The sequence below is a fragment of the Diprion similis genome, chromosome 9 (genome assembly GCF_021155765.1).
Source record: "Diprion similis isolate iyDipSimi1 chromosome 9, iyDipSimi1.1, whole genome shotgun sequence".
NCBI lineage: Eukaryota > Metazoa > Arthropoda > Insecta > Hymenoptera > Diprionidae > Diprion > Diprion similis.
Window position 1 is genome coordinate 5,968,496 of NC_060113.1, and position 13,790 is coordinate 5,982,285.

The 13,790-nt window shown below is 40.1% G+C and overlaps 2 protein-coding genes across 2 annotated transcripts; both read right to left on the reverse strand.

Annotated features, from left to right (window-relative positions):
- Nucleotides 1-877: 877 nt before the first annotated feature.
- LOC124410154 (vascular endothelial growth factor receptor kdr-like) lies at nt 878-8,623 on the reverse strand (the record flags this gene model as incomplete). Its single annotated transcript, XM_046888319.1, has 12 exons — nt 878-1,008; nt 2,371-2,476; nt 2,573-2,904; nt 3,032-3,278; nt 3,653-3,809; nt 3,907-4,131; nt 5,394-5,544; nt 5,630-5,736; nt 6,035-6,328; nt 6,396-6,695; nt 7,112-7,720; nt 8,527-8,623. Coding segments are annotated over 12 exons (2,736 nt in total), but the record flags the coding sequence as incomplete, so codon positions are not given.
- Nucleotides 8,624-10,316: 1,693 nt separating this feature from the next.
- Nucleotides 10,317-13,214, reverse strand: LOC124410260 (glucose dehydrogenase [FAD, quinone]-like). Its single transcript, XM_046888486.1, has 3 exons — nt 11,961-13,214; nt 10,796-11,075; nt 10,317-10,713 (listed from the first exon to the last, which is right to left on the reverse strand). The coding sequence occupies exons 1-3, from the start codon at nt 13,199-13,201 to the stop codon at nt 10,345-10,347; spliced, it is 1,890 nt and encodes a 629-aa protein (XP_046744442.1). The 5' UTR covers nt 13,202-13,214; the 3' UTR covers nt 10,317-10,344.
- Between the last annotated feature and the right edge of the window lie 576 nt (nt 13,215-13,790).

The following is a 13,790-nucleotide window of genomic DNA, read 5'->3' on the forward strand; positions in this document are numbered from 1 at the left end:
ACAGTCACGATTTGTGATATTTTTGCGTAGTTAAAAAATGTCCACTGTTGTAACTATGACATTTCATTTCATTTCATAGTTTCACATAAAGATTCATTTCTTATGATTATATACATGTATAATTATATAATGAATCTTTATGTGAAACTATGAAATGGGAAACCGTCGATTCTACTGGTGTGATCACGACGTTCGCTTTGCTTGGGCGGCAAAGATAAAGACTCATTTCATATATTTTATATTTATATTATATTTTTTACATATCATGATAGTGAAACCGCCTTCCGTCAGCTATATATATATATATATATATATATATATAATGAAAATGCAAAACTAAGTTTTTGTTTGTCCTGGAATAGAAATAATGAAAAAGGTAATCCTCTTACAGGGTAGGAAACATTTGGGTCAGCCAACAAAAACACCCCTCGATAATTAAAAGTTAGAAAGAAAAAGAAGTAATAGTTTACTGATCATTAAATAAATCTTTACGGCGTGGGCATTGAGAAGTCCACTTTTTGTGGCAGCTTTCGTTCCTTAAAGTGACGCGTTATACGGCAGCGAACAAAGTTGCGGAATAAAGTCTTTATTCCGCAGTTTTGATGCGCAGTTCGAAGTGCGTATCCCAAACTGCGGAATAAAGTAGCTTCGTCGGACAGATCGTGACATAACCTCACTCTGCGTTTTGCTTTTCAATGCCCAAAACGAGGTGTAAAAGTTGAAACTTGCTAAAATATTGAAGGTAATTTCAGCGTCTTCGGTTCATTGTTACGTGCAACTCCACCTTTGACGATATTGTCTACTTGCTTCCTCAGGATCAGCATCGTGACATAACCAGGCAGGAAACCACAAATATACATTCAATTATTTTTATTCATGATCAAAATGATTTTATTATTAATCTTCTTCGAGGGTGCTCGATTCTTCTGTTCCTTTCGCAGTTTCTCTTTCGCGTTTCCAAATATCAGCGTAAATCTTGGTGTACGGATTGCCCAACTCCACGTAATACTGAAATGTGTTTCATGCCATCATCGTCGTGACATATTAAGCAAAGTGAGAACAAAATCAGTCGATTATACATGCATTGCTTTTTACAGCTTATGGTGATGGAGAATTTGGGATAGTCCGAATGTTCGGTAACAAGGATTGACCCTGAACTTCTCCAAATTGGTCGCCGATTTTTTCCTAACTAGAGCTTGACGTTACCGGCGGTTTTCTGAGCGCTTTCACATGTAAACCCACCGCCTTGTATAAAACCGATCCCGCAGTATTCAGTTAAACCAGTTCTCGTCCGATCGGCGTTCAATTCGCTTTGCAGACGTGAATCAGAAAGCAACTTATAGCTTCAGTTCTTGGTTTGTATAATTTAGTTCATGCAACTACATCTTAATGTAGCCTTTTTACATTTGAGGTTAAACTGAGTAATAAAATCTCTATCGTCTTCTTATTTAGATTAATCTCGTTTATAAAACTTCCATTGTTATTTTCTCAGCGCTATACTCGCATACATATATCCCTTCACAATCAAGCAGATCTCATCGTTTTGATTAGTTTACGCTCACCAGAATCCTAATCCGAATAGGAGAAGAATTTGTATTTTTGGTTTTAAAAATTCTTCGAAAACAATTTTTCACAAAAAATTTGGAACGTTTTATGCATTCTTACTGACTAAAAAGAAAACTTTTTTCACATTTGACGCGAAATGGCTAAAGCCGTCGTTTGAGGGCATTCGTTAATTACGTTACACCCAAAGGGGGCGAGAGGGGGTCCACAACATGAGATAAGACAAGGCAATAGCGGCTGGGGGGGGGGGGGGGGGTCATAAGTTTCGCGACGTCACATCTAATTTGGAATGTAATGCGACTGAATATGACCAGGGTGAAGTGATCGCTGCATGAGGATGTTATTTTGAAGTTTCAAATTATTCGCATTTACACTTTCCCGGCACGCGTGGCTTTATTCGAAATATTCGCGCGCCGGCTTATCGGCTGACTTTAAGGGATTGCCCTGGTCGATTTTGACGTTGACGAATACATCTTTGCATTTCGAAATCCACCTATCACAAACTCGGGAAATGGCCTAACAGCCTCATTCTGTACGCAATTTCGAACAGAAACAGTTCAACGGATTTTCATTTGACGCATAAATAAGGAAATGGCAAAAATTCGAGAAAATTAATGTTGCAATTTCGTAGAATCCATGTCATTTCTTCATTTCCGCGTCAAAGTAAGTGTGTTGAAGTGTTTTTGTTTGGAATTGTGTATAGTTTATGGCTTCAATATTTGCAGATGCATACGTCAACGGCGAAATCGATCAGGGCACCCCCTTAACTATGGAAACGATGAAACGTTAGGAAGACGTTGAACGTACCGTTTTCACGTGCTCTTCAATCAGCTCGGATATGTCAACCGTCAGCTTTTCGAACGAAGGTCGTTCCGATGGCTCCACTTTCCAGCAACGAAGCATCATTTGGTAACTAAAATGCGGACAAAGAAAGATGGCTCGAAACTTGGCCAACTGAGAGGATTTATTCGGTGTTGCGTGTATGGTAAAATGAAGAGTGGATACTCACATGCTCGCAGGTGCGTATTGCGGTTTGTCCATTCGATAGCCTTCGGTTAGCCTTCGGCACATGTCCTCAGGTCTTATGAGAGGATAAGGAGTTCTCGCCAACGAGAACAATTCCCATAGAACGACCCCGAACGACCAGACGTCCGATTTGGTAGAAAATACTCGATCTCTCAGCGACTCGATGGCCATCCACTTCACAGGCAGAGGGCAACTCTCGGTGTTTTTCTGATTCTCCTCTTCCCGAAGAGACTTGGATAAACCAAAGTCACAGATCTTCGCTACATTGTTATCGGTAAGAAGTATATTTCTCGTCGCCAAGTCACCGTGTATTATCTGAAATACGATTTATATCAGTCATTCTGTAACGGAGAAAGGCTGGCGAACGAGACCACGTGTGGACTACGTCGGCATTCGAAACTGCATTTACACAGAAAAAGTATACTTTTGAATTTCTTCCTACCCTTTTTGTACTGAGATACTGCATGCCACACGAAACCTGCCAGGCCCAACACACCAAGTCACCCGTGCACATCTGCCTTGAGTTGAAATCTGTCTGATCACCTGGATACTTCAATGGCGGGGTGAGTTCCCTTGAAATGTCACTAGAGGAACAGTCGTCTGCTCTCACATCCGTCGTCGTGGAAGTAATGTTCTTCGCATTGTTTTCCGTCGTCAAAATGCCATCGGAATGTCCATCCGTGTTCGTCCTGCAAGGATAAGACAACAAATGTAAGGGAAATACGAGTATCGATGAACTTGTTCTTCCACGATTCCTATTCACGTACGCGTAGAAGTGCCGACAGTGATGGGTGATGGCTGGTTCTGGGAAATTCTTTACAAACTAGTTATGACGAATGGCAAATGTCAGGGTGACTCGTTGATCTTGAAACGAATCACCATACCTATCTGACACGAATCGGTGATTAGTGATGAAAATCCTGATCTTGAAGGTGGGAATTTTTTTGCAATCGATTATGAACTAGCATCCATCAAATCATTCATTGTTATGGACGAAGTAACATTGCTACAATCTAGTTGGTTACATTATAGGTGACTGAGGTAGGCCTGGAGGACTACTTACTCGACGTCATCGACATTCACCTCGTCTTCACGGGCAGTCGAAACGTGGATTTTTTCTCCGGAATTATTCAACTGATTGACGAAGTTGACTCTGCGTCGTATCAAGTAATCGTGTAAGTTCCCGTATCGGCAGTATTCGACGATGACCAAGAGTTCGCCTGTCGACATGCAATGAAATACGTGAGCGTTGATGTCCATGAGGACGTATTGCGTGTTGACAGGCTCATTTCCCATCGATCACGTACACCGACTCACCCAAATCAATATTTTTGGTACACGCGCCGAGAAGGTTGACGATATTCAGATGTTGACCGAGGTAAACGAGAATCCTGAGTTCGCGATAAAGCGCCTTCATGCAGATCAGGTTGGCCGTCGGTCGGACCGTCTTTACGGCAACTGTCGTGACTGTTTCGCGTGAGCAGATCGTTTTTGCTTGTCCCATCCTCACTACACCGAACGCTCCGCTTCCCAGTACATCCTCTGAAAGGTAAAACGTGTGCATGCCGAACCACTAATTAACGGGTATACTTGAAAGGAACTCGTATGATTTATTCTATTTATAAAGACATCAACAAATTGCTAATAATTAGTTATGATGTTTTGAAATAATGACATTTTGTAGTAAACATCTTTCTTTTCGCAACTTTCGAGAGATAATTGAGGATTGAGCATGTGGGTATTGCACGAAGGGTTCACGTTGGATTAGCATGTCCAAATAGCCTCAAACGTTTGCGTAAAAACTTTGACTTAAAATTCAAATTCCGGAGAAAAAAATTTTCCACTGACTGTGAAACCCCGTCCTACTTTACTTGACCCCTGATGTTGAAAATTGAGTTCCTTGATCTGCAGGAGCGATTAATACCAATCATCAGATTTTCCATACCTCTATTAGCTTAGGTGACGTATGCAATTGAATTCGACTACACTTCGCCTCGCGAAAAGCCCCTCATTGGATTTTTGCGATTCACTTGAAAATCATGCGGAAGCAACTAACAGCAATACTAGGATGATTGGAAGTAATTAAGGGTCAATTAAGAATAAATGGTATTTCCTTCGAATAACCATCGGCTTGTTCCATACATTTTTTTGGACTGCCCATCAGTCAAATGGAAATAAAAAAATTCGAATGTTTTATTCAATTCTGCGGCTGAGTTTGCTTTGCTTCCTTTTGTAAGTGAGTTTACGATTGATTTGTTTCTTGTTTCAAATTCTAGAATGGATAGGTTATTTTAACTTTCGTTCTGTTCCCCGTGATCTTGTCTATCGCTCTACTTTTCCCTGCTTCATCCTCTATCAAATAATTACAATTTTGACAGATACAAAAACTGACAAGTTCGATTATACGTAGAATTTACATTAAGCAAAATTATTTGAGATTGAAACTGACTGGATTGTTGTTAATACACGAAAAACTCATCCAGATACCGTGTGTGGCAACAGCCCCCGTAGAAGGACAATTCAAGATGGTGGGGGTGAAGATCGGTGGACTGCTTCGATAGGTGGTTTAGCTTCGGTATTTTATCGTGATATGAATTTTCAGGTCGACTGCGTGACGTCGTTTTTCTGTCTTCATAACAGGTCGTATTATCAAAGTTGTTTAAATTTGTGAAACACGTAAATAAGTGTGAGATTAACTTACCAGGGGAGGCTACGATGCATGGGGAAATCCGAATGGAATCCATCAAAACAGGATTTGACGAAACGAATTATTACTACTGGAGAGGAAATCAGGAAGTTCTTACCAAGTTTCAATAGACTTCGTGGAAATTCCCATTTCTTGTTATACGGCAGTAACTCAGCCTGATCGCTCACAGCCAAGTCTGGATCCAAAGAAATCGGGGCCCCGAAATTGAAGTACTCCAGTCTTGCTTTTATCAACTTCCGCTTCAATGCCTGTACAACAACGTTTCCCATGTTCATCAATTAGTCCATTCGACGTGGCACTAAGGCCGAGACTTGATTTATCAGGGTATAAAACCTTTCTGCGAATCTTGCAAGCGAGCACAGTTGCAACGACGATGACAAGTGGAATAGCAATTGCTCCCGTGATCAGCAATATTTCATCTTGTGCCCCATTTCTGGAATCTGAAAATCGGATTACGTTGTTGAATCCATAATATGTTCATCGCATCGTGCGAATACATTTGCTCATATGTCCCGACTTCGGGTAGAAGAATCGGTGAAAAGTCCAATTATTGTTTCGCACACGCGAACGGAGTGCGATTGGAACTCGGCAGCTCGTGATGGGCGAAACACAGAAAAGTATCATTCATCTTACCGGTTTGATTGTAGGAATACGTGATCAGAAAATTTTCACGAAACCGAATGAGGTCGAGTTTTATTCAATTTCTCACTCAAAGTCTTTCAGTTCTCCACATTATACCTGTGATGTATGTAGAGGCTTTTAGTTCCTCGCTCCAATTACCGCATTGCGTCTTGAATTCGCTGCAGGCAGCCACTTTTAATAGATAAGTCGTGTTCAGCAGAAGATTTTTGAAAGTGTAAGAATTGTCGGTCTTGTTTAGATATAGTGGAGGGTTTTCGAAATGCGTATTGCTTAACGCTAATTTATAGTAGTAAATGCCATCCTGCAGGTCCACCGGAGGTGCGTTCCATGCGATCGATATTGAATCAACGCCTGTTTCGATTACCGAAACTTTCGGGGTGAATTTCGGGTCTGTAAGTTTAAGTTTCATCATGTTTACTCTTGTTAACGTATATTTGCTAACGTAATACATCAATACCTCTGTCTTTTGGCATGATGTCTTCCGACCAGGGACCGGTGTAAAGAATATTCTTACATTCATCATCAATGCATAGAACTAATCGAAACTTGTGAGAGATCGCAGTAGTCAGACTCTCAAATTTGTATTGAGTGTTTAACATAGGTACGCTATAAATCTCTTCATATATCACACTGTACCACATGGTCAATTGGTAGTAGGTAAAACAACTTTGTATCTCTGGCGGCGGCGTTGACCATTCAATCGTTATTGAATCGTTGGTCGTTTCTTTACCCCAAACGCGCGGAACGTATACAGGATCTGCATGAAAAATGAATCTTAGTGAAAGACCTTGAACAAATACCAAATGGTTTTGCATGGTATTCACCGAGAAAAATGACAAAAAGTATAGAAATTTAATTGCAATAATATGTAGTAGACATCTTTCACAATATGCTCGGAGAAAGAATTCCTCGGATTCGCTAAAGTCTTGTAGTTGAAGAAATTGTTTGCCTCGGGTAGATATTTTTTATAGTGAATAAAAAATTTTGCGTTTCATTGAACAATGGAAATTGTTGAATAGATCACTAAGATTTCACTCGTGTCGCAAAATTTTTTCCGCTAACGAAATGTTACAGAATCTAATAGCTCTCAGAAATTTGCATAGCCAGAGTGGTTCACTCTAGACTTGTAGAGTATGATTGTAAATTGTTTCAAAATTTCTTATACGTGAGTACCTTCCTCTGGAGTCGTTGTCCACCTCAAGAACAAATTAGCTTTTTCCGCTTCCTTCCTATTCTCTTCCCTCCAAGTAAATTTGAACCAGTAAGTGGTGTTCCGTTTATATCCTCTAGAGATAGAGGCATGTTGGAGGTCTGAGGAGTTTCTTGACGTTTTCGACACGAGCTGCCATTCGCGTGAACCGTTTTCCAGGGATTGTATGCGGAGCTCACTAATCCGTTTGTCATAGAAATTAGGCGCAAACCTCAATGGAATACAAATCCTATTCGCACCCAAACCAACAATGGACAAGACTGTTAATGACTTGAATGAGCTGGAGAGAATCACACTGTGCTTTCTTATATTCTTGTTCCTGTGATCTCTTGCCCAGCATTCATAAGCTCCTAGGTCTCTCTTCAAGATGTTTGTAAAATATACACTCGTTCTCAAATGCGTCTCGTTAAAACGCCAAGTGTCGGTGAGATTCCTCAAGTTCTCCTCGATTCCCGGATACCCCCAGTTTTTCCGCCACCCGTAGTCAGAGACAGATCCCAGCACGTCGCATATCAGAATTGCTGGATTTCCTACTCTCGTAAAGATCCACTCCGCGTCTACTATTACTTCACCTGGACGTGAAATATAGAAAAATTACAATGGAGTTGTACGGACTATCTGTATGTGAGTCATTTCACGCCGACTGACAGTCTGGTTAATGACTCTTGGGATTTTTTATTTTTCCAATTGTTTTTTTTAAACCATAATTTTTGGATGATGTTACCGGTTTATCAATTTTTTGTTTTTTGTCTTTAGTTTAGGCGTTTTCATTCCCGTCACGAATTTCCAAAAAAATAACTCCAATGGTCATAACTCCCAATCGCAGAAAAATGTCGACGTAAACCAGCACGTCTTCTTTGCGTCAAGGCTGGTATTTCAATTTAACAAAAAAATAAGTCGTGAAAAAATATGTGATGTAAACTTGTTTATTCTCATGCTCTCTAAACTCCAGTCAGTCGCAAAAATTTACTAATTCCCAGTTATAAGTGTAATACTGGAAAAAATCTGTACGTATCCCTCGGAAATCAGTGATCAATCAGTGAAAAGTCACTGAATCGTCAGTACATAAACCCCTCAACCCGACCCGCTGTTACGTTTTGAGAGATCGTCTGCGAGAGATCTTCGATTCGCTGCTTGATTGAGATTGAATTTAGGTTCGCGAACCTTCCGATGTCCATGAGTGCAAACTCTGGTGTTCGGTTCATTCAGGTTTCAGACAACCCAATGTGCTATGGTTTTTCTCAGTGGTGTACTGTTAAAATTACTTTTGACTTTTACGAGATACTTGGACTTCGGTATAGTCAATCCGAGATATATACGACAACGTTGAAATCAACTAGGCCACCCCCTTGATTAGTGCCTCAATATATTCACTCACCTTCATTTTCAGAAACAGCGTCAGCGAAAACGAGACAACCAGATAGTGACACTATCATCACCAGCAGGGCTCGTCGATTCCCCGCCATGACGTCCGTTCATGTGCCGTGAAACTTCGGCTCTATCGCAATCTGATTTCAAACGAGGACCGACTTGTGCACCCTTGAATATGAAGTAGCTGTCTCAGTTTGAAATAAAACTAGCTTTCTTGTTTCCAACTTGGAAGGTCGAATAAATGATAGACCATTCTATCAACGTAAGCTTTGTCACCTTCTTTCGCGTTAGTCGTTTAGAAAGCTGAATTGCGCATGTTCTTCAACTGCCGAACGGGTCTCTACTGACTGTATTGAGAGCATCTTGCCGCAAACGACGAAAGCCGTTTCATCGATACAAGCGTCCGGTGATATAATATGAAGAACTTGGAACACAAATGCAGTTTCACCGTAATACCGCAAAGATCTCAGTAAACATGGCAGGAAATGGCACGCTCTTCCGCTGCTCGTCTTTTCCAAGCAATGCTCGTCATCAGCGAGTGTTAGGGTAAACGTTCGATCCGATGTAAAATCGAGGTCGAAGTTCGGAGAAATCATTCCGCGTGATTGAATGGCGGACCAGCCGCACAGTCTTCCTCCCAATCGGCCATCTTACAGTTTCCTCTTAGTCTGTCGTATTGCGAATTCTTACGCCCGACTCTGTGCACCGACTGGACTTGTATCGCGGGTCATATTGTAGTTGAAATCTTTGTTTAGATGGACGTGGTCGAATCCATCATGACAGTATCTGATTTGTCATTTGCTCATGAGCATGGAAAAAAATTCAAAAACATATTCTGTGCATCATTTTTTCAATGCGATGTTCAATCGCCAGAAAAAAGTATGATTCAAAATACCAGGAAAGTATTTAAACGTCAATGTAGGGCGACGGACAAACCGCATTGTCGTTGTCATCGGAGTCTGTTTCCGGTTTCTCTCAAACCACTTTACGTATGTTTACAGTTTCGACACGAACTCCTCGTTACAAGTGAATGAGCGATTACGTTGAATTATACGTTTTTAGACATCGAATTTGTATGCAGTAGAACCTCGATTATTCGAATTAATTGGAATCAAGCCTAATTCAGATAATCAAATTTTCGGATAACCGAAATGCAATTTTTATCCGAAGATTTAAAAATATATATAACACAAATTTAAAACGACAAAAAGTCCGCATCAAACATCCAAATGCATATTCAACCTTTTTCAAACACCGACCGCTCATTTTAGTACTTAGGTTTTATATAATTATTGCTATTTTCCATTGACGAACTGCGAACTGCTCGACATTTTTTAGCGAGGACTTACATATATTTCGCACCGAAATAGCTATTTATGTGGCATGCCCGTAAACCACCTGTTTTTTTGGCAAGGATAAAGATTTCAAGACGAGCTGAAGGCGAGCCGGAAACGAGCCGGAAGCGAGTACTGAAATTATCCGAGCCAAAAAACGGTTTACGGGCATGCCACATGCAATATTTTTTCCGGTATGGGCATTGAAAAGCAAAACGAAGAGTGAGGTTATGTCGCGATCTGTTGGACGAAGCTACTTTATTCGGCGGTTTGGGATGCGAACAAAAAAAGGTCCACAGCTAAGAAAAATAAAACTCGGTGATACGGGACGAGGGTTTGGTATGCTCGGTAGGGTCGATTCTGACTATAAGAACAGATTCACACAGTAAACCCAGCGTGATCATCAACGACACCATACAACTTTTTACACGAACATGTTTTTATTTGGTCTCTTTATCGGCTGAAGATACTTTGGATAATCATTTGCTCGATTACTGACAATTCCAATCTTCCTTAATAAGATCAGCTGCCTTTTCTGCGATCATAATAACTGCAGCATTGGTATTACCGGACACTATGTTCGGCATTATAGAAGCGTCCGCAACACGGAGACCATTTATACCGTAAACCTGGAGGCGTTCGTTCACTACAGCCATTTCATCATTTTCAGGGCCCATTTTACATGTGGAAGTAGGGTGATAAATCGTTAATGAATAGAACCGTGCGTAGCAGCGCCAATAGTCGTGAGATGGAAATTCCAAGTGAGCACAATCCGGTATCAAGTTAGAGTTGATGCTTGCATTCAATGCCTGCATGGTCGACGTGAGGCTGAAATTTTGAATGAAATCGGCTGCCTCTGCCTGTGAAAAATTAGATCTCTTGTGAAAGTTACATTTTAACAGAAATCTCGGTGTTTTTTTGAGACCAAATTTATTAGCTCACCAAAATCTCTAAATCTTGTGCGTTGTCAAAGTAATTCGGAACTATGACTGGATGCTGTGCGGTATTATTATCTCTCAGCTTGATGTAGCCTCTGCTCTTCGGATGTAGTAAAAGTGGTATTATACTGTAGGCATCCTTGTCAATTATACTCGAGAATAAGGTTTCGTAGAGATCATCTTCGAGACCAAACGCACTCTTGAGAAGTTCGCTGTTTTGGTTGAACGTCGACGAGCAGAGTAAAAACTGGAGGTCAGGAAAATCGAGGGAACTGTTAGCATAGCTGAAAGCATACGAGATGTCAAAATGACGCCCGCTTGGACGCAAATTTATATATACAATACTCAAATGTTCCAAGGTCTCAATTACCGTGGGAGAGGGTGGCTCGAAAATAGTCGAAAATTGTTTCACGTCTAGTGTTACCAATTACAAAAAATCACATATTCTCATTTAAACTCTCAATCTTTGTTCGTTTTCTTAATAAATTTTCCACTTTGAAATTACATACCTTTTTACTTTATTTTCAATGATTACATATTTTTATGGCTCAATTTATCATTTAGAGAAAAATATGCATGGACAAATAGACAAATAGATAGGCATCAATGTTATTGTTAGTAGATGAATATCGTCACTGATCTTAAATATATTGATATGCTTATCTTGTATTTCTTATAAATTGTACCGCAATTAAATAATACGTCAATTGAAATTGGCTTGGATCTGAAAAATTTTAATGTTCACTTTACTGTCAACAAACTGAAGAAAAAAAAAATAGAATTTAATGCGACCCGACGATAAATTCGACGGCATTTTTTTGTAAAAAACCGATGTTTTGGACGACAATTTGTTCTCTCGAAATCGTGGAATTTGTATTGTTGAAAATCGTATGTTTTATTTCCTTTCTTAAGTTGCAGTTAAACACAAACCTTAAAAAAAAAAAAAATGTGCAATTTTTCAAGAAGTTGTAAATTTTCGACTGAAAAATTTAAAATATTCATATCCGAAGAGCACATGAACGAAAAAAATCGTGAAAGCTCCTCTATGAGGTATAATCACCCATAAAAATTTGATGGAATCAAAACTTGAAATTTTTATTCCCGTACGTTCTGATGGAGAAAAACGCATTAGTTTAAAAAAGCGTAAAAGTGATATACAGATACATTACCTGGAAGTGGTGAAACCTATGACTTCGCCGAAAGATACATCATACAGTGCACCGTTTCCCTGAGCCAGGAATTGTTCTGCTTCCGAAAGAGTAGATGTTGATGAATTATATGGAGGATCAATCAGATAGGTGAGTCCTCCAATTCCGACATGATCCTGAAGATTTTGCCCGACTCCTGGACTATCCAGAATAACCTGAATGCCGACGTCTTCCAGGTGTTCCTTAGGACCGATTCCTGAGAGCATTAATAGGCGAGGCGATTGAATAGTGCCTGCTGACAGTATAACCTCATTTTCAGCACGGACGGTGTATGTCACATCTTCATGAATAAATTCAACGCCGTAAGCTGTTTCTGTGCTTTCATTCACGAGAATCTTAGTGACCAAAGAACTCGTGCGCACGTGGAGGTTTTCTCTTCTAGCTGTGGAACGCAGATAGGCTTTTGCTGAGCTGCACCGGAGACCATTTCTCAGAGTGAATTGCGGGTACATAAATCCAGTCTGCGTCTCTCCATTCACATCCACCTCAGAGTAGCCCATTTCAAAACTGGCATTGAGAAAATAGCTTGCAATCGGATGCTTGTGTCTTGCGTGTTCAACAGTCAAATATCCAGTGGTCTCATGATAAGGAGACGCGCGGAGTTCAGGGATGGAGATGTTTTCCGCTTTTTTGAAGTACGGTAGAACGTCGTCATATCCCCATCCGGGATTTCCTAAGTCCTGCCATCGGTCGTAATCGTTTCGATTGCCACGAACGTACATCAGATAATTGATGACGCTGCTCCCTCCAAGTACTTTACCTCTGGGCCAGTTGCATTGATTGTTGACCATGCCTTTGCAATAGGTCGATGAATTTTCAGTATTGAATCCCCAGTCGATTCCGGTGTGCTGAAGATTCAAAGCCAATGAAGGTACGTCAGAGATAACTCCTTCATCATTCCCAGCCTCCAACAGCAACGCAGTCCAATTTGTATTTTCCGATAATCTGTTAGCAAGTACGGCTCCTGCAGATCCTCCTCCGATTATTACAAAGTCATAACCGCCCAGCATCTCTTCTATCGAAACGATACGTACTCTATTATCTTTGTCAACATTGTCGGGTCGCAAAAGCAGTATCAAAAGTTCTAAACACGCGATAAACCCAATCATTGTCCCGTTGGACAAAGCAAAACGGATGCCAGTGAATGCCCATTGAACAATCAGTTGGGATACAGGTGTATTTCTTCCGGGGACGATTTTCATTACGACACCTTGATTCGGTGTTGCCTGTAAAAAATTTGAACAATTTCTGTATCTCGAACTGAACTCTGATGACAGATTCTGATCAAGATTACTGTCTGAAACCAAGACTGATCGAATAGCAGCCTTTTGTTTAAATGACTTGTTTTATATGCACAAAAAATATTTCTACGCTTGCGCATACTTTAACAATATTTATAATTTTCAATGTTCAATTCAATCATTCATTTTCAATTCAAGTTTCAATTTTTTAATGTTCATATTTCAAAAAATGTACCTGTTTGCAAACACAGCTGTACAAACTGGGGCTGAACCGAATAATTAGTCCAACCGCCCAAGATGATTAACCCTGTTGACTATAGCCAATAGTTGACTGTTAGTTTTATTGCAATGATTTGTGATATGTTGTGTAGTTTAAAAAATGTCCACCGTCAAATACTCAAATAATTCTGTTCTCAAATAGAGTTAATGTTTACTTCAATTCAATATGGTGAATCCTTTCAGATTTGTACATATCTAACGTCATAAATATGGGGAAGTTGAATCCATATTGACTTTTTTTTACATTAGCATTTGCTGTAACGCTCTTAGT